We start from the raw sequence: 18,819 nt of genomic DNA on the forward strand, positions 1-18,819 counted from the left end.
CTCTGTAAATGCTTTTATCCAAAGGAAAAGTTCCTCGAAACATGAGATTGACAAAACCTTCCAGATGAATATGATAAATTATGAAAACAAGTATTCAGAATAACAATTTACTTCTCATGGATTTGCTCTCGTTCCTATCGTTGCCTGTACATGTGAACATGTTTGTAATATTCTTGCTCATCTCTGATCTAGCGAAAACTATGATTACATTATATAGTAAGCTTTACTGATAAGTCGTACGTTACAGTTCAATAATATATATATATATATATGTATTTTACAATCAATGATATGTTGACCGTTGCCATTCAAAAAAAAAATTGAATCAATGATAAGACGTAGTTTACCATTCAAAATTTCAAAAAAAAATTGAATCAATGATTTCTCCAATGCACATCTCATCAATGACATCAAATGTGAAATCAGTCTTCTTACCAAATCATTCATTCATTCATCTACTCTACAAACCCGCTTGAACCAGATATAGCAGGACCATTGAGCTAGTCAAACTCATTCCAGGATTCATCCTGTTATACTTGAGTTCCCTCAAAATGAATAAATCAAATCATGTGAAATAACAATCCTACAACCCAACTATCCATGCCCTCTTAATCTGAGCAATTTTGATCTCATGAAGAAAACCAAGCAAGTATAAGCTCCTGTGGCAGCAACAAAGGATACCCCAATGTAAACACTAACAGTGTTTGCGCATACATACAAATACCTGCAAAGGAAGAGTAACTATCAATAGATGAGCCTAATGCTGCCAAGGAAGAGAGATTCAATAAATGCGCATTTACTTACTTTGGAGAGAACACACTCCACACAAACAAATGGTTTCTCATGAGTAGCAATATGAAGGTGAATGATATCAACACAATGGAGTTCATGACCAAAGGCATGAGACATGCCATTCCAATACTTGACTTTAGAAAAGAACCCATAGGAGCATTTGGCGGCGATGACTTGTGTCTGAAATCCTTCATGGGTAAGAGTATTGTGCTCGGAAGAAACAGCAGCAAAGATGCGTATGTAATGATCAAAGCCAAGATGCCCGAAAGAAATGTTGAGTGCGAAGAGAGGCCCTGGGGAGTAGTAAACAATTGTTAAAGTGTGATAAGTCAAAGAAAGTCCCACAAGCTTTATAAATCACAGAGTACATAGATTCGGCAACAGTAATGTTTGAAAGAGGTTAAAAGAGTTTGGAACTTGGAAAAGCGGGGCACAAAATTGATGGTTAACCATTTTTGGATCGAAATTTTATGACCTTGTTATTTAAGAGAAATATTATTTATGTAACGAAGGTTAAGGACTGAAATTGGGAATTTCATCTGAAATACTTCAAGCTGGCCAAAAACGTTCAATGTAGAAATAGTTTTGCAGAAACTATTATTATTGGTTGAGGTTTCAGGAATACAAGATAGACAAGTCCCCATTTTTGCTAGAACTTGTGATGATCTTATTCCCGAATTGAACTAATTGAGCTTTGTAAAAAGGAAATTTACTATATATGCTCCAGCAACATCAACAGTGGCTAGGGTGTTGCTATTTCCAAGTCCAAAGTGGCCTGTCATTCCCAAAAAGTAAAGGGAAGCAACCTGAAAGATAAGAGATAAATGCACCATCATTTTGAAAGAAACTTGCCATTTAAAGAAAATTAGTATGGTCATTTTAGATGAAATTTGTGCATGCGTCAATAGTGGCAGGTACATCCATTAATTGATGGTAACGAAAAGAAACGAAAAAAAGGAAAAGAAAATGCAACAAGGAATACATTGAAAAATAATAGAAAATTCCAAGAGATTATCTCTGTGCGCAGCACAACAGAGTGTGTATGTGTGTGTGTGTGTGTGAGAGAGAGAGAGAGAGAGACAGAGAGATAGAGAGAGATTAGATTTCAACAAATCAATTATCCAGGCTCAGCAATTCAGCTTGTTCAATCAACACAAAATTAATTATGAAAAATAACCATGTACTTCAAAGAAACATTCCAAAGGATACATTCAAAGAGCAAGTATTCATGGCTAAAGAATAATGTGAAGCATAAGTGCAGCTGACCTCAACCCATTTCTTATGATTTACTGTGGCAATTGAGAAGTAACTCAAGCTGCCTAGGAGTTGCATGAGAAGCAATACCACGGGCACCGCATTAATTGGCTGCTGAAGCAACAACTGAAGAAGACACCAGCAGATAACATATGTACTTCCAACCAAGTATGTACAATTGTTTATCTCCAAGTGAAAGGACCACTTGTTCACCTCAATGGAAGTGACTGATCCCGTAAAAGGATTGGATTTGGGAATAATCCATGGTGATGCTATTGCTGTTATCAACACTGTAAAACCGAGGAATCCATATATCATGCGTGCTATGAGAATTCCCCCATATGCTGATGCCCCTTCATGCTGATACTCCATTATGTACAACACCACCAGAAATCCAGATACAAAAATGCCTATTTGTGCGGTAGCATAAATCAAAGACCTCTGGGATCTCAGAAAAAGGGAGAGAGAGCCAAGACCAACAACAAAAATAACAGAAGCTACTTGCGAAGATTTCAATGTAAGAGATCCAGCATGTTCAAGCCACTTGGAAACATCAGGCAGATGGGTCCAATTTACACCACCTTGATGCCAACCTCTCAAAATCCGCCCCAAAATAAGCACTAACAAAATGGATAGTATCTTAAGATAACCCCCATTGTCTTTTCGCAAAAATTCATGCTTAGTAGGCTTAAGAGAATCCTTTTTCTCTTGTACAGATGACCTTGAAATTGTTTCTTTGGGAACACGCTGAAATGCTTTGCGGAGAAAAACAAAATACAGTCCTGAGGCCAGAAAATGCCATGTATATTGCTCCTCCTCTACCATAGAACTTGCACTGAGACTTAAAACGTGACCCATGATCCCCATCAAAGCAAAGATCTCGTCTAAATGCCACCAGTTGGTATATGCTTCTCCTTGATAAGAGGTATTCTTTTGCAATACTGGGAATTCTTTGCACAAATTAAGAAGACCCCACAGCAGTATTGCAAAAGATACGAACATTACAGCAATCCCAGAAGCTAACAAATTAACAGGTTTCTGCACAAGAAAGATGATGTTAGTCCCGTCTCAATCCTTCACAATGTAGACCAACAGTATAGTTCATAGCATATCAAAATTCCTAATTTCCAGTGACTTGATCAATAATAGCATAGTTCATAGAATTAAATGAAACTAGAAGTAGGGAACTTTACTTCTGTGGTTTTTCTCGATAACCAATCTGAGGCAGTTTCCAAAAATTGATAATAGGCTTCTACTGTCATCTCAAGGCTAATCATTCCATCTGATCTGCAAAATATAGTGAACAAATCAAAGATGCATTTGTATTCAAATTTTTCAAATGCTGAATTCATTTTTACTTATCCGTGAAAAAGAAGTGTCTGTCAAGATAGATTAGAAAATTACATGACGCTTGAATTTTTCTGTAATTTCCAGGAATAATGAAAAGAGGAAGCTTTTGATAATAAACAACATAGTTTCTCTTCAATGCTTCCATTACACTTCCTGTCTTCCAGCCCTTCATGATTGGCATCACGACTCATAGAATTCCTACAAGAAAATCCAGGTACATGCGCTTTCAGTAGTCTTAGTAATTGCCATGAATTCAACTCCAATGCTCGTAAGCAATGCCGATCTGTGAACAAGAAAACAAAAAGGTTATAGCCATGCAACAAATAACTAGAAAGGAACATAAAAATTAATAAGCATTTAACATATCCTAAAGGAATATCATAGAAACAAGATATACTAAAAATTTTAGACACAATGACAAGGTTGATTGTCTCCAAGCCAAATTAATATAACACTTAAACAAGTTAGATTCCCAGTCATACATAGCTTCTGAGAAGCTGCATAGAAAAAGTTAGATTCCCAGTCAATTAATTGAAGCTCAAACTTTTTACATTTTAATTTCCATTTTTCATGAATAGATAGGATGCCTTAAATCTTGATCGATGACTCAGACGAAAAAAAAATAGTACAAAAATTTGGTTAATTATTTTAATATTAATATTTTTTTTAATTGCATTGGGGAAATAAAAGAATTGCAAAAATGATAACCCTTGGAAAGTTAGGAAAACAAAATTGAATTCTTTTTATGAAAATGATTTTATGCATAATAGTTTCTTATTTTCACTTTTATTTTTTTCCAACAATTCAGTTTGTGAACATGAGTCAACTTGTCAAGGACTAGCCCGAGTCTCAAGCAAGTCATAGTTTGAAAATTGTGGAAAGGCACTCAAGACCAGCTTTGATTGATTCCATTAGCTCTCAGAATGCCAGTTCACCAAATATTCCAAGTTATTTTGGACCATTATAATCATATAAAGCCACATCAACAACACACATAATGCTCACAATCAGATCAAACACTTCTAAATTTAAGACGCCAACCAAAATTCATGGTTTTGGCATCATCACTTAGCATTCATTCAGAAAAATATCATTTTCCATGGTTTTGGCACCACCACTTGGTACTCATTCACCATGGTTTTAATTTTTTTCCTCTGTAACACTTCAGATCCAAAGAGACTGCTAGCAGTGTCCTAAAATCTTCAACCTTATTATACTTCCAAAGCTGGATTTTGGGCAACTTTATTGTCATGTAGTTTCTCCCCCCAAAAAAAAAAAGAGGGAAAAAAGGAAGACAAAGGCAATTCTTTTGGGACCACTATCCTAGGATGCTCTGTTAAACAACCCTTCTTGGAGTTCAAAAAGTCTTCAAAGGTAGGCATTTCAATCGAATATCTATAAAAGATACTTCTGAATTAACAGATTATATTGGACAATAGAAGCTTATTAAACAAATTTAATTTCATATGCTCTCAAGCATGATATGACTTTCACAGCCATTCCCAAGGTTCAGAACTATGGCGCCGTGAACCAACACCACACATAAGATTTCATTCAAAGAAGTTCAAGTTCAGAATACAAGGAACTCAAGGAAAGCAATTGAAGAACTAAGTTAATCAGGTAAATGCAACTGCTGTTCATGAGCAAGTAAATCTAAATCGGAATGAGATGTGTCCAATAGCTTTTGTGGTGATGTGCAGATTATAGTATCAAATGTCAGCAGATCTCAACATCCAGAGAAAAGTGTAGGGACCTGTTAATGAATCAAAGATTCCACGGATCAGGATGCCAACATTATTCTTTGGAATAGGCACACCAAGTAGAAGGGCTAATGTTGGGGCCATGTCTACCTGGAAAACAAAACCATAGTAAATTGTGAACACTTACGCACACACCCACAACCATACAAAACAACGAATTGAATTGGAATAAGCACTGCACTTATAAAAAGGAGAAAAGGACATCAACACATACTAGGAATCAAGAAATAGCTTAAATAAATGGGGTTCATCTTACTTGGGAAATTGAGTTATAAGAGAGAGACGCATAATCTGGGACCTTACAGTCCAGACCAATAAATAGAGACATGGAATCAGTCTCTTCATCTGAGGATCCTCCATGGTTCCCACCATCAGTCATGCCATGATCACTGACTACCATCTGGAACACAAGTAAAGAAGTAAGCTTTCTGGTTCCTTTGGATAAATCATTTCGAAGTGTCATTAAATATAATGCAGTTTGAAATCAACAACTAATAATAAATAATGACCTTTGTGTAATATGAGTCAATGTACTCACGATCATGAACACGAGAAATAGTAATAACATCTCTTAGAAGGTAGTGCTGCTAGCATACTTTTAACAAACTCAGGTTCTTGAAGGTTTACTTCCCCATGTTGAGCACTCCCTAGGAGAGTGAGAACTGGTGCACACCTGGACAATACCCTCAAAACGGTGGGTTTCCATTGGTATTATACCTAGTTCTACATAATGTCATCATTACATTATTTTTAACCTAAACATTCTTGGAATGCATTTTACGAGCTCTAAAAGGGTACATTTGCTCCTATTATCCCCAGAAAACTATGACCTAGAATATTTATATTTGATCTTGGACACAAGCATTGGAAACCCAAATCAGGTTCATGGGGTGTTTATCGACCACATTTCAGCCCTTCGATGAACAGAGCGAAAGAGCCATGTACTTTTTGTGGAGGGTTTGTGGCGTTTCTTTACAATAAAAAGCATGCAATGATTGGGAATGGGTGGGGGCATTGGTGATTAGGGGGGCAGGTGCCTCAACATAATGTTCTGGGCTCCATTTCCACTGTTAACACTTAAAGGGAAAAAAAAGAAGGAAACATGTGATAATTCATTTTGCAGTGATTACCCTAGACTATGATGAAGTGATCAACAACTTATCCGACAGATGCTATCCACGTTAAGTTTCCTTGATCCTGCAATTTGTAAGCATTTGATCACATTACTTGGTCAACATGCAGTAACTCTGCAAATTAAACAGATGCTCTTCACACATTAAGGCCACTGTTATATAAGGAACACTTCAGTATGCTTTTCTACCATAGCTGCATTATGATGACACCGTAATTCATAAGGTCGTATCTCTTAAGACTGCAATGTATTAGAAGTCCAAAAAGGAAGCGGACAAACTAAAGATAGATCATGCATAAATGGTCCTTTTTTTTGCAAGTAACAGCTATTAAAACATGTCTTTTACAGAGGAAAAAGAACAAAAATGTCAAGTTGGCATCTCGCTAGCCTTACTCAGAAACAACTCATCACAGTGAACATCATTATTGGCAAATGGATTAAACAGCAGCATTAACCTCTCCAAAAAGATGACAAAAATAGATGCACAGGAAGACAAAAAATTGGAAGTCTCACAAAAATTATCAAGCAACAGCCAAGGAATTGACACCTCCTTGCATGCCAATCTAAGGACATTGAAATAGTCATCCTCTACAATGAGTAGGATAGGCTGCTCAGAACATCTATGATTACAAGATAATGAATCCTACATTAGAAATATGCCACAAAGATTAAAGGAGCACAAACCAAAAGGGTTCGTTTGTTACACTTGTGGTGATGGATAATTGCCATATCAAGCTTCTCGATAACCTCATCCATCTCCTTCAGTTTCGGCACCATCAATGGGCTGAAAATCGACAAAAATAGGTCAAGTTCAGATTCTGTAATCGTCTATAATGTAGTAGTGAGATTCTAGAAGAATAAACAAATCAAATCATTTAAAACTAGATACCTATGACGCCCACCAATATGACCCACATGGTCCAGCCCAAGATAGTGGAGAATCTAGAAACAAAATATGGGTTGTCATCCAATGATATAAGAGAAAACGTAAAGGAGGTTACCAGAGCAATCAAGAAGAAGCACATACTAAATAAACAAATGAGAAGAAAAGCACTTAATTGTATGAATAAAAAATTGGAGCTTTTACACTTTAAAAAATTACTGAGTGAAGCTCTATGTCATGAAGGAACTCCTTAACATTTGAGATTTTTTTAATAAGCATGTCATAAATAAAATCAATGTTTAAAAAAACGCCGAGTCGAACCGGACTCGGGAATCGCCATGGACGGATCGTATCGGCGAAAAAAACGAGAATCGTCCGGTTCTAGAGAGAACCGGACGATTCTGCACAGTGACTCGTCGATTCATTGTACGGAATCGGCGAGTCCCGTACAGAATTTTTTTTTTTTTTGTAATCCATGATAGATTTTTTTGTAATACTTGATCAACTTTTTTGTAATCCATGATCGAATTGTTTTTTTTTTTTTTTTGTAATCCATAATCGAATTTTTTGTTTTTTTTGTAATCCATGATAGAATTTTTTGTAATCCATGATCGAATTTTTTGTTTTTTTTTTTTTTTTTTGTAACCCATGATAGAATTTTTTGTAATCGATGATCGAATGTTTTGTAATCCATGATCGAAATGTTTGCTTTTTTTTTGTAATCCATGATCAAAATGTTTTTTTTTTTTTTTGTAACCCATGATAGAGTTTTTTGTAATCCATGATTGAATTTTTTGTAATCCATGATCAAATTGTTTTTTTCTTTTTTTGTAATCCACGATCGAATTTTTTGTTTTTTTGTAATCCATGATCGAATTTTATGTAATCCATGATCGAATTTTTTGTAATCCACGATCGAATTTTTAATCCATGATAGAATTTTTTGTAATCCATGATCGGATTTTTTGTAATCCATTATTGAAATGTTTGTTTTTTTTTCTTGTAATCTATGATCGAATTTTTTGTTTTTTTGTTTTTTTTTGTAACCCATGATAGAATTTTTTGCAATCCATGATTGAATTTTTTGTAATCCATGATCGAATTGTTTTTTTCTTTTTACTAATCCACGATGGAATTTTTTGTTTTTTTATGTTTTTTTTTTTTTTGTAATCCATGATCGAATTTTATGTAATCCATGATCGAATTTTATGTAATCCATGATCTAATTTTTTGTAATACATGATCGAATTTTTTGTAATCCATGATGGAATTTTTTGTAATCCATGATTGAATTTTTTGAAACTTTGTGATTTTTTTTTTTAATCCATGATCGAATTTTTTTTTGTAATCCATGATAGAATTTTTTGAAAATTTGTGATTTGTTTTTTTTAATCCATGATCGAATTTTTTTTTGTAATCCATGATAGAATTTTTTGAAAATTTGTGATTTTTTTTTTTAATTCATGAACGATTTTTTTGAAAATTTGTTAATTTTTTTTTTTAATCCATATTATTCAAAGAGAAAATGAGATAGATGATGATTTTGAGGCCACCCTATCCCAGCCATATTATTCACATATCTAGTCCCAACAACAACAGTGTAGGGATGAGCACGACAGTGCAGGTGAGCATGAAGGATGGACAAGCTTCGGGGATTTTAGATTGGGAACACAACAAAACACTAACACTCAGGGATTTGGGAATAGTCAGACGCCTGCTAACATCGATGATTCGTTTTTAGATCGAATCAATGAATTGTTAAACGAATTCAATCTATGGCACCAGCGTGACCAAGAAGAACAATAACGTCGTATATCATTTTATTTTTAGATCATATGTTACTAATTTTATGTTTTATTGTAGTCCATGTATGTTGATATACTTATTCCATGATAATTCTATGTTTATCCTTTTCTGTGGTTTAAATTAAATGCTGAATGGCGGTTCATGCAGGGAAAGAACATATCAATATTCGCATATTCATTCAAAAACATGAAAATTCTTAATGGAGTACCCTCATTTCTTATTGAATTCCTAAAAAATAATATTTATAATGAATTTTAATAATTTTTTCGGATTTTTTTTAAGCTTTATTCTGACCGATTCACCCGATTCCCGATCAGGATCGCCGATTCGCCGATCCGGATCGATTTTTTGGGTGCCCGATCCGGGTCACCGATCCGTTTTTTAAACCATTGGATAAAATAGATCAGTAAACAAGTTGAACAAAGTGCCGACAGAGAGGCTGTATACGACTCCAAAACACAGAAGTACAAAACAAAGCACAATGAAGTAAAGGGAGGGTAAAAGGAAGATGAAAAGCAAAAGTGGTTGGGATGAATACGTAGCAAGAAAAGGGGAGGGAGAAGGCAAAAATATGGATTAGTAAGGGAGAGATGGGGGGCAAGATAGGAGTTCAGGATCCTCGCAGCAACAGGCACAATTTGTACTAAGGAATCCCTCATCACTCTCTTGTGGGTACCAAGTTGGCCTCATGGAGCATGTGATGAAAGGAAGTAGATCTGTTATCTATGATGGTTGCAGTCTAATCCAAAATTTCCACCAAGCTCCACAGGCATGAAGTGTCCATCCCCTCAAACTAATGACAATAAGATAAGGGAAATTTATAAAATACACCTAAATTATCTCCCACAAAATAATCTTTCTTAACCATGAAATGGCAGAGGACACTTGAGGAAAAATCTTGAAGCCTATAAGAAGAGCAAGAGCTTTCCCACTCAGATGAGTCACACACCCCTCTACAGACCTGGAGAAAGAACTGCAGCCCTCCGCTCCTTCAAAATGCACCTACCCTTGACATGCCTGGATGCCCAAAGGACATGCAATTAAAGTTAAACTTGCACACATCCTCCAGGGAAGGTGTGCATCAAGAGTCCAAGACAATGGTTTATTCACTCTTACAGACTCCCTCACACTATAGTAAGCCCGCCATGGTAGAGATCTACAAGTCTGATACTGCTGAAATTCTTGATGACAATAGCCCATGAAATCAACACATCATACTCTTACTGCCTGAACCACAGTAGGTAGCAACATCTCTGAGAAAAATGTTATTACTATAGAATGCCCCAAGACACAACAAGTGGATACATGTTTTTTTGGGGTAAATCAGCGAGACTGGGTGAAGCCAACACATAACAGAAGAAACAATGCATGTAAATGAAACCACTCAACAAATTTTAAACAAGTCAGGCATGCAGCTCCAATAAGACAGGAAGACGAGTAATGTACTAGTTGCTCCATGGTCACCTCCACATCCCGGTGTAACAAATAAGAAGCTTGGAAGATGATGAAAGTAATCAGTATTAAAAAAGTAACCAGTCATCTGAATACCTATAACTTGGAAGGAGAATATGGTGTTGAAGCAGAAGATATCAGGGTACTAATTTTATCAGGACCGGACCAGACAATGAACCGGTGACGGGGCTCGTCCGGCTGAAACCAGTCAAAGCAATCAGGCATTTTCTAAGGAGTATGTATACATAAAAATCAGATAATAAATTAAAAACTAGTAAAGAAGGAAAAACACGATACAAATCTACCAAAAAAAAATAAAAGCGAGAGAGGAAACTAGAGTTTGGATTTTGCGACTTTGGAGATCACAGATTTTGCGTTTCAAAAGTGGTGGATACTACTACCAATCTAATACATCATGATTTTTGAGCTCAAAAGTAGCAGATTAAGAACCTTAATGTAACACATTATGTGCCAAAGGGAAGGATGGAAAAAAGCAAGAAGAGAGGGAAAAATGGGCCAAATTACACAAGAGAAGTGAAAAAAATAGGTTACAAAAAGAAACAGAGTAGAAAGAGAAACAAGGCAGTGTTTCTGGAGGGTGATGATTTAGGTTTAAAATAGGAGAATTTGGCCAGAACTCAGAAAAATCTCAAAATATTGGGTCACAAGAGATATTGTATAGTTTAGTATGTGTAAAAATCTTTGACTAAAACTTACGGATCATATTACAATACGGAAGGTGAGTAGGGTGAAAAGTGAAAATAAGAAAAGGCAAAAGAACACTTGAAAGATCCAGCCAAACAAAGGCAAAAACCAGTCGGACCAATCAACAGCTAATTTTGTCCGGTTCTATGATATTTTGGGTTTGACCTAATCAGAACAGCCAAGTAGAGCTCACAACAGCCAGGCTTGCCCTTGCCCTTGCCCGGCCCTGGTCCCTCTAGGCCCGGCCTAAGCTTGCCTGCCCCGGGCCAAAGAGGCCTAGCCCATGCTGAACTTAATAGACCTAATAGAAAAATTGGAAAAAAATGAGAAAAAGGGTTGGGCCAAGCCGGCCTTGTCGTGTCCCTGGCCCAGGCCCAGCCCTCGCCCAGTCCTCAGACCACATTTTGTGGCCCAGGCCCTAGTTTTTCAGGGCTGGGCTGACTGGGCCAGGCCGCTAGGCCCATTGCCAGCCCTACAGCCAAGGGATTAGTTGGCAGTTCAACTAGTCAAACAGACAATCTGGTCTGATCATGATAATATTCTACCATATATCTAGGCTCTTCCCCCAGAGAAGCACATTGCTACAGCTTTAAGGCTTTGTACCAGTACAGATCCGTTCAAGTCTCAAATGGGAAGTACCAAAATGAGAGATTATGTCCAATCCAAGTCATCAAGACTAGCTCCCACGGCTATCGAGTCAGTTCAATGCTTAATTTAAGTTGAATTAACTTGGTCCATTTGGTCTTGCAAGATTCATTTTTTAGTGTTTACAACTTGGTCCATTTGGTCTTGCATTATTCATTTTTTAGTGTTTACAACTCGATTCAACAGTAGTGTAACCATAGAAACAAGACAAGTAAATCCAGTCTAAGGTAGAAAACAAGATGAAAGAAAAGTACCAGTCCATGCACTAAGAGGTGGATCTATACATACAAACAAAATTATTATGTTAATATTTGCACACACACAGCAAAAAAAAAGGGGACAAAAAAGGTCTTAACCCTTATCTTTCTGGCCAAAGGACAAGACAACAATCTAAATCAAAGGAATAGGATGCGAACCATTCATTATTTTTTCCTTTTTGGTCAAACTATTGGAATCTAATTTATACATTGGTAGAAACTGGCGCAAATGGCTCTGATCGTCAACCTAAAACAATAAGAAATTTGACCATTTTAGACCATGACAAGAAAAATATGCATTCCATCAAAACTCAAAGAGAATACCAATAGATCCCAATCTGTGGCTGCAAGTTCACCTTCCAGATGACGTGAGACATTATAATCCACTTCTACTGTATCTTTTACCTACCAAGATAGAAACATTTTTAGGAAAATTAACTTGGGTCAAATTAAGTCTATTAAATAAAAAATAAATGCAGCAAATAAGAATGCAACTAGTGGTGCATAATGAGACATGTTATACAGGGTAAAAGAGCCCCCATTAGAGAGTGATCCCTTCACAATCCCTCTGGAGGAAACCCACTTCGCATTTAGCTCCTTTGAGCACAAGACCAAAGGATATAGAACAACATTTCAAATGACGAAAGTATATAGACCCTCCCCTCTCCTGAAAATGTACCCTAATAACATTACTAATTTAATAATCTACGGGGTTATCCCATTTCTCTCGAAGCCTACATCTTGAAATTAAGCAAATCTCCTTCCATTATCAAGGGACCCCAAGATAAAACAGGGGAATCCATCAGGGGCTTGTCAAAGAGCTCAACCCTCAGCCTCAGTGGATGCACAAACACTGGCCTCAAAAAAGTAATGAAAATCCTATAAAGCCATCTCCTATCAACACCTACCCCACCCATGCCTCCGGTTCCGAAAAAAACTACTCCCATTGAGTATAAAGAGCCCTCAAGAAGCATCACCCACACTATCCTAGTCATATCTAATGGCTATGCGGCAGGTCCCCGAGTACAATGTAGCTATGTTTCAGTGGATCTTGGAACCATGATTATTACGATAGCATGAAAGTCTTTTTCTCTAAGCAAAGAATTATTCATGCATATTGTGAGAATGTTATCAAATGGCTATGTGGCATTTCGCCTAATCCATGGCATTTCAGCAATGTGTGAATGAAACCTGAGAGTTCATGCAGCATCTTACAAAGGCAATATATCATGTCCACAGAGAGCCTAAGGCGTTGACAGAACCTTATTTAGTAGCTTCTTAATTTCTTCAAGGCTTTGCTCATTGGTACCTAAATGTATCTTGTAAGAATCAATTTCAAGTGCCACTAAGAAATTCCCAAGCACCATGGTCAATATTTCAAACAGTGTTTAAAGAATTGCCAATCCAGATTGGAATCACTCGATCTGTATTGGAAGTCACCCTGGACGATCCAGATCCAGTAATATATCACGATCCGGCTGAGTCCCCCTAGAACCTGCCGGTTCGGGCCGCTCCTTGACAGTTCCTGAGGAACCAGTGCTTTTCCACATTTTGTTTTCCAATTTTATTGATTTGCAATTCTCAAAATTTTTGGAATAAAAAATAGGCCTGTTGGCCCACTGATTTTTATGCTCATGTGGCTGCACCACCTGCATGCGTTGGGCTTACCTCCCCCACTGGCCCCACCCATCAGGCCCAATGTGCCTCGTGTAGCGCATGTCCATGCTTGACCTGTTTTGACTATCAAAATGGGGGATGTAACTTTTAAGGAGATGTATTCGTCCTCAAAGTCCCGACGTGGGACTATTTTTCTTCGCCTCTTTTGCCACTTCTTGGCTCAAATTTAAACCATGCTGATATTTAAACCACGCTCATAGAAATCTCATATTTAAACCACATGTAAACCACGCTCATAGAAATCTCATATTTAAACCACATGTAAATCACGGTCATAAGAAAATCTCATAGTTAAACCACACTCTAACGCATTTGATTTAGTGAAAAAAGGAAAGAAAAAAGGCCTATGTGAACCACATATAATATGTTAAAAATAGAAATCTCATATGATTTTTTTTCCTAAAATTCCCAACGATTAATTGTTCAAAGAATGTTTTGAGAAGAAATACCTTAATACTTTTTTTTTCCTAATACTTCAATAAATATTTTGGCTTTGTGCACTCAGACATGAGACATGCTCTCAGTATTTATGTATTTGTAGTAAAATAATGAAAAATTAGAATGCAATACCATTTTTTTTTTTGGAAACCTAAAAAACTAGATTTTCAAGCAATTCAAGTGATTTTTTGAAATTTTTTAATGTTGACTCTTGCTGATCCGGCCGATTCTCCGATCCAAATCGCAAATCCACCGATCAGACACGGTTTTTGGGATGGCCGATCCAAGTCACCAATCCGTTTTTCTAAACATTGATTTCAAGACTCCAACAGAAAATATTGCTTAGTGTGAGAACATACCCTTATTTCTTATAGAACTTATTCCAACCAATACCAAGATCGCCAAGTACTAGTTATCCATGAAATTTTATCAAAAATATGGGGGTGGTATCTGGCACAGAATACTGTAAACTTACATAAAAACTGCTAACCCCATCCTGTCGGGTGAATAGTCCAGGGAAAAGCTTAATCCATGTCTCATCACCAAGCATCACCATTTTCCAGCCTATATCATGCAATTGTCCTGCACATAATCATGAGAATTAGGATTGGGATGGATTCATCCAAACATTGTTGTGTTATATGCAATTACATTTCTAGACAACATAAAAAACTCCACAAAGAAACAACAAACCGAGAAGATTGTCATCTAACAGCGCTTGTGTATTGAAATTGAATGCCACATCCAAAAAACCTGCAATGGCCCCAGATATCATTGCCTGCAAAAAATCATCAGAAAACTTATCAGGCTAATAAAAGTTCATAAAACCAGCAATTCTAAGCAATCTACTCCACAAAACTGCAACCAAATGGAAACATCTTGTAACCTTCAATCTGGGCATGGTAACAGTTGGTGGAGCTGCTCTTGCATGATAGCCAACTGCCTTTCCATTCAACAACAGGGATTGAGTGTATGGCATGGCATTCATCAGGGCCTCAGATGGATGGGATCCATCTTTCCCCAACACAAATTCAGCTGGCAACCCATCAACAACCTAAATCAACAAACCCAGATCACATGATTGTAACAACAAATATCTTCTAAGTTCTCAGCATAAAATGCAAGCATGTGAAAACAACATATAAGTAGTAAAGTAAGCTTAAATTCTTAACAAAGCCATCGGCATCAATGACTCACTTTACCATTAATATTAGTCGATCAAAGAGAGGGGTTACTCCTGAAGTTTCCTGTTGGAGAAGGATATAATTAACATTGAATCACATTTCAACAGAGAAATCAAAAGACATGTATGGACAAATGAAAATACTTTGCAATGTCAAATAAACAACAGCCTTGCAATGTCAAATACACTGCAATGCCTCATTGCTTTTCCGTTTCAGGTCAATAACAAGGCACTTCATTTTTAAAATGCAAAAAGGTTCGTATTCCTTTTATATTTTTATCTCTTTTACATGGTCAAGGGCATTTTCTAGTCATTCAGATGCACAGATGCAAGAAAGGCCTGATTGTTTACTTATCATAGTTAATAAGAATCCCTAGGATTTTGAATAAGAGCACATAGTATTCCTCTGCAAATCCTCCATCTTGCCAGGAAAGCATAGAGAATGCTAGACCTGTAGAGTCAAGGGCTCCACTTCCACCACTATTTACCCAAAAAGGGAAAAAAGATTCAGAATACATTAAATAAAGTGTTGAAGACCAGACCACCTTGTTGAAAACCATGCACAAAACTATGAAGCTTGAGCGTAGGTCATCCATGCATATGCTTTGACCATAGCTGCAAGAACTTTTTGGGGATCTGGCATAAATTAAAAATCTTTGAATTTTACAGGACTATTCACTGAACCAATACCAAAAACAATTTAAATCACATGGTGTTGTTGATCACTGATCGTGATATCATACTTAACAAAATGCTCCATATGACTGTAAATGTAGCCGTATGTCAAGAATGTTCCCACAATCTTAGCCTCCACATGTAACGGTGTGTATTAGTTGACAAAATATCGGCCAGCATTGTATATTGTACAGTAACAGACATTTGTATTGGCTAGAAGCTCAATTACAGTTGAACAATAAAGCAATTGGACACAAAAATTAATGAAATGGGTCATTTAGGTTTACCATCCAGAAATTACAACTTACAAGATTTTTTTTTTCCCATATTTAACTTGGTTGGGATCAGAGTAGATTATCACAGAATGGGAATATGGATTGTACCTTGCAAACTTTCAATTTTTCCATGAATACATATATGTTTGTGAAGTTTAGGGTATTCTCTTTGGTCTTTCACCTATTTTAATGAACTTTGGAACAATTATCTGCACTTGTTTAGACATGCTTAGGAATCTATCCAACATCCAGAACCCGAAATCTCAGAAAATTCGAAGCCATTAACTCCATGAAAGCTCACAAGTCCCACCTGATACAAGGACCTCAACTGATCAGGAGGCAACCTCTCAGTCTCATGGCTTTCAGCTCCATCAAAGACTGGCATGTAACTCTCAGGTCCACTGTGAAAGGAAACTCACAAAAGTAATATTCAAGAAACCATGAAATCGAACTGAATGGAGAAATGCCACCCAAAAAAAAAAACTTTTTACCTTACACCAGTGAGTGCAGGCTTGACTGGGAAAAACCCTAAAATGAAGAGAAAGAGACCACTGATCTGTAACATAGCTGCAACCAAAGTCCATGACGTTAATCTGCAACAGCTTGGAGGATCCATCACCAAGCATTTGTGTTTTCCTCTGTAACTGTTAGATTTCGTGATTCATGCTTTCTAGCGAAACAGTCCTTTATTTTCACTCGTGTTTTTGCTTTCCACCCACTGCGCAAGCGGAAGGTCTTTTACCGTTTCAAAACCGGATCGGTGGCGAACTGTTTATCCACTACCTGACTTGGGATTTAAATTAGGTATGCAATTTCGATTTATGTGCTTCGAAAGAAAGTACCATAATCCAATCGTACACTACAGTGGATGCGTGTTGAATAAAAAAGCAGATGGTGAACGTGTACTTAGAGAAATAGAAAAAATATGTAAAATCTTAAAGGGTACCCATATGAATATTCCACAATAGTAGGTATTTTTTAATCCAGCTATCCAAAAAATATTAAGAAATAAAAACAATAAAAGGATGCGGTTTCTATGCGGCCAAGCACGCGTATGTAGAAATGTGGGTCTCTAAATAAATAAATTTTTAAGATGGATTTTCAAGACTTAATTTTTTGGGATATGTAATCTCTGACATGGAGATCATGAATATGAATGAATAAATAAATTTTAAAAATAAAAATAATAATTCTATTAAAAAAAACATTTGGACCGTTAGTTTCTATTGTTTTTATATAAAACACCTACTTGTATCTATTTTTAAGATGGATGTTTTATATTTTTTTGAACCGCATATGTAGAAATGCGGTCCAGCTCGCATGAAACAATTTTCCAATTGTTTATCCACTACTTGACTTGGATCATTAGATCAACTATTCAAATTAAGTTTTGATCGGACTAAAACAAGGATCCAAAAAATATTAAGAAGTACATAAAACAAAATATAATTAAAGTTAGGGTTTATCGAGCAGGGATGTAGAAGGGACTTAAAAACATTATATAAGTATAAATTTAAAGAAAAAGTATATATAAACGAGTTTTAAGATGAAATCAGGTTGGACCTTTACCATTCTAAAATCGATGAAGTCCCGACTGATTCCCATATAAATTGGATATTAAGAAATTTTAGAACACCGATCTCAACATAAATTATCAAAAATTAATACTTTGTAACTGCTATGTCGGAGTTAGAGACCCCTTGGTTACGCTTTTCTCTCTATAAATTTGATTTAATTGGTGTATAAAGAACTGAAGCTTTGTTCCATACATAATTTCACCATCTTAATTGTTCGTTAATACATTTTCTTTGGACGGTTAGTTATTCGTTAAGGGTGAGGTGTGTATGGGGTGTGAACCTCACACTATTTAAGTAAGGTGCAGATAGTTTCAATGTGAAAACGTTATGCGATGGCATGAAAATCTATTGTCACTCATAATTATGAATTTTAGAGCTAAAAAAATAAGATAAATCTAGCAAATCTATAAATAATAATTTTTTTATAAAATGAATGGTTTTAAGATAATACGTTATAAGTTGTATTATTTTCATGACTTGAAATCTTTTTTTTTTTCCATATCCATAAATTACAAATTGAGATGATCAATTTGAGGGGTTCCTAACCTCAGAACAATCTTTTCCAATGGGTTTTTGAGGTATGCCTTGTATGAGGTTCACGCCTCGTATAAATTTTTTCCTTTAGGGGGACCTTCAAAATAAATCGTTTCGATAATATTGAAAAGTAATCGTTCGATTGGAATTCCATTTCTGAGATAGTTTCCAAAAACCAATCAAGAATAAAAAATATCAAAATATCAATAAATATTTTGTCAGTTACTTTTTTCCTTTTTTGAGAATAAACATGTTATTGATCATTTAGAGAATGCTGCTCCTTTTTTTTAATATTAACTCGAGACCAAGTAAGAATGAAACTCCAGACATAACTGGCATGCACATTACTTTTGCCTAGAACCCATTCTCATTTATAACCTAGTGGTATTATTGATTTTTAATGGGAAAATATACAATGAGACAA

At 36.1% G+C, this 18,819-nt stretch overlaps 1 protein-coding gene across 21 annotated transcripts; it reads right to left on the reverse strand.

Moving 5' to 3' along the window:
- Positions 1 to 342: 342 nt before the first annotated feature.
- On the reverse strand, positions 343 to 17,075 carry LOC18429002 (Alkaline-phosphatase-like family protein). 21 transcript variants are annotated; one of them, XR_016054650.1, is made up of 19 exons: positions 16,776 to 17,075; positions 16,595 to 16,685; positions 15,354 to 15,398; positions 15,038 to 15,205; positions 14,845 to 14,929; positions 14,627 to 14,733; positions 12,361 to 12,441; positions 7,178 to 7,230; positions 6,973 to 7,072; positions 6,287 to 6,353; positions 5,666 to 5,829; positions 5,413 to 5,556; positions 5,150 to 5,246; positions 3,451 to 3,679; positions 3,240 to 3,333; positions 2,059 to 3,084; positions 1,506 to 1,598; positions 805 to 1,085; positions 343 to 724 (listed from the first exon to the last, which is right to left on the reverse strand). XR_016054650.1 is itself a non-coding variant. In XM_088865446.1 (17 exons), exons 7-17 carry the CDS (start codon positions 12,411 to 12,413, stop codon positions 595 to 597), a joined length of 2,268 nt encoding a protein of 755 aa, XP_088721572.1. In that variant the 5' UTR covers positions 12,414 to 12,441; positions 14,627 to 14,733; positions 14,845 to 14,929; positions 15,038 to 15,205; positions 15,354 to 15,398; positions 16,595 to 16,685; positions 16,776 to 17,075; the 3' UTR covers positions 343 to 594. The 21 variants fall into 21 exon arrangements, 16 of the variants coding, with proteins under 16 accessions (XP_088721572.1, XP_088721574.1, XP_011621671.1 ...); XR_016054648.1 differs by lacking the exons at positions 5,666 to 5,829; positions 6,287 to 6,353 and adding an exon at positions 3,856 to 3,893; XR_016054649.1 differs by lacking the exon at positions 5,666 to 5,829.
- Between the last annotated feature and the right edge of the window lie 1,744 nt (positions 17,076 to 18,819).

Source organism: Amborella trichopoda, chromosome 4, assembly GCF_054954075.1.
Source record: "Amborella trichopoda isolate Santa Cruz 75 chromosome 4, AtrichopodaSantaCruz75HAP2 v2.0, whole genome shotgun sequence".
NCBI lineage: Eukaryota > Viridiplantae > Streptophyta > Magnoliopsida > Amborellales > Amborellaceae > Amborella > Amborella trichopoda.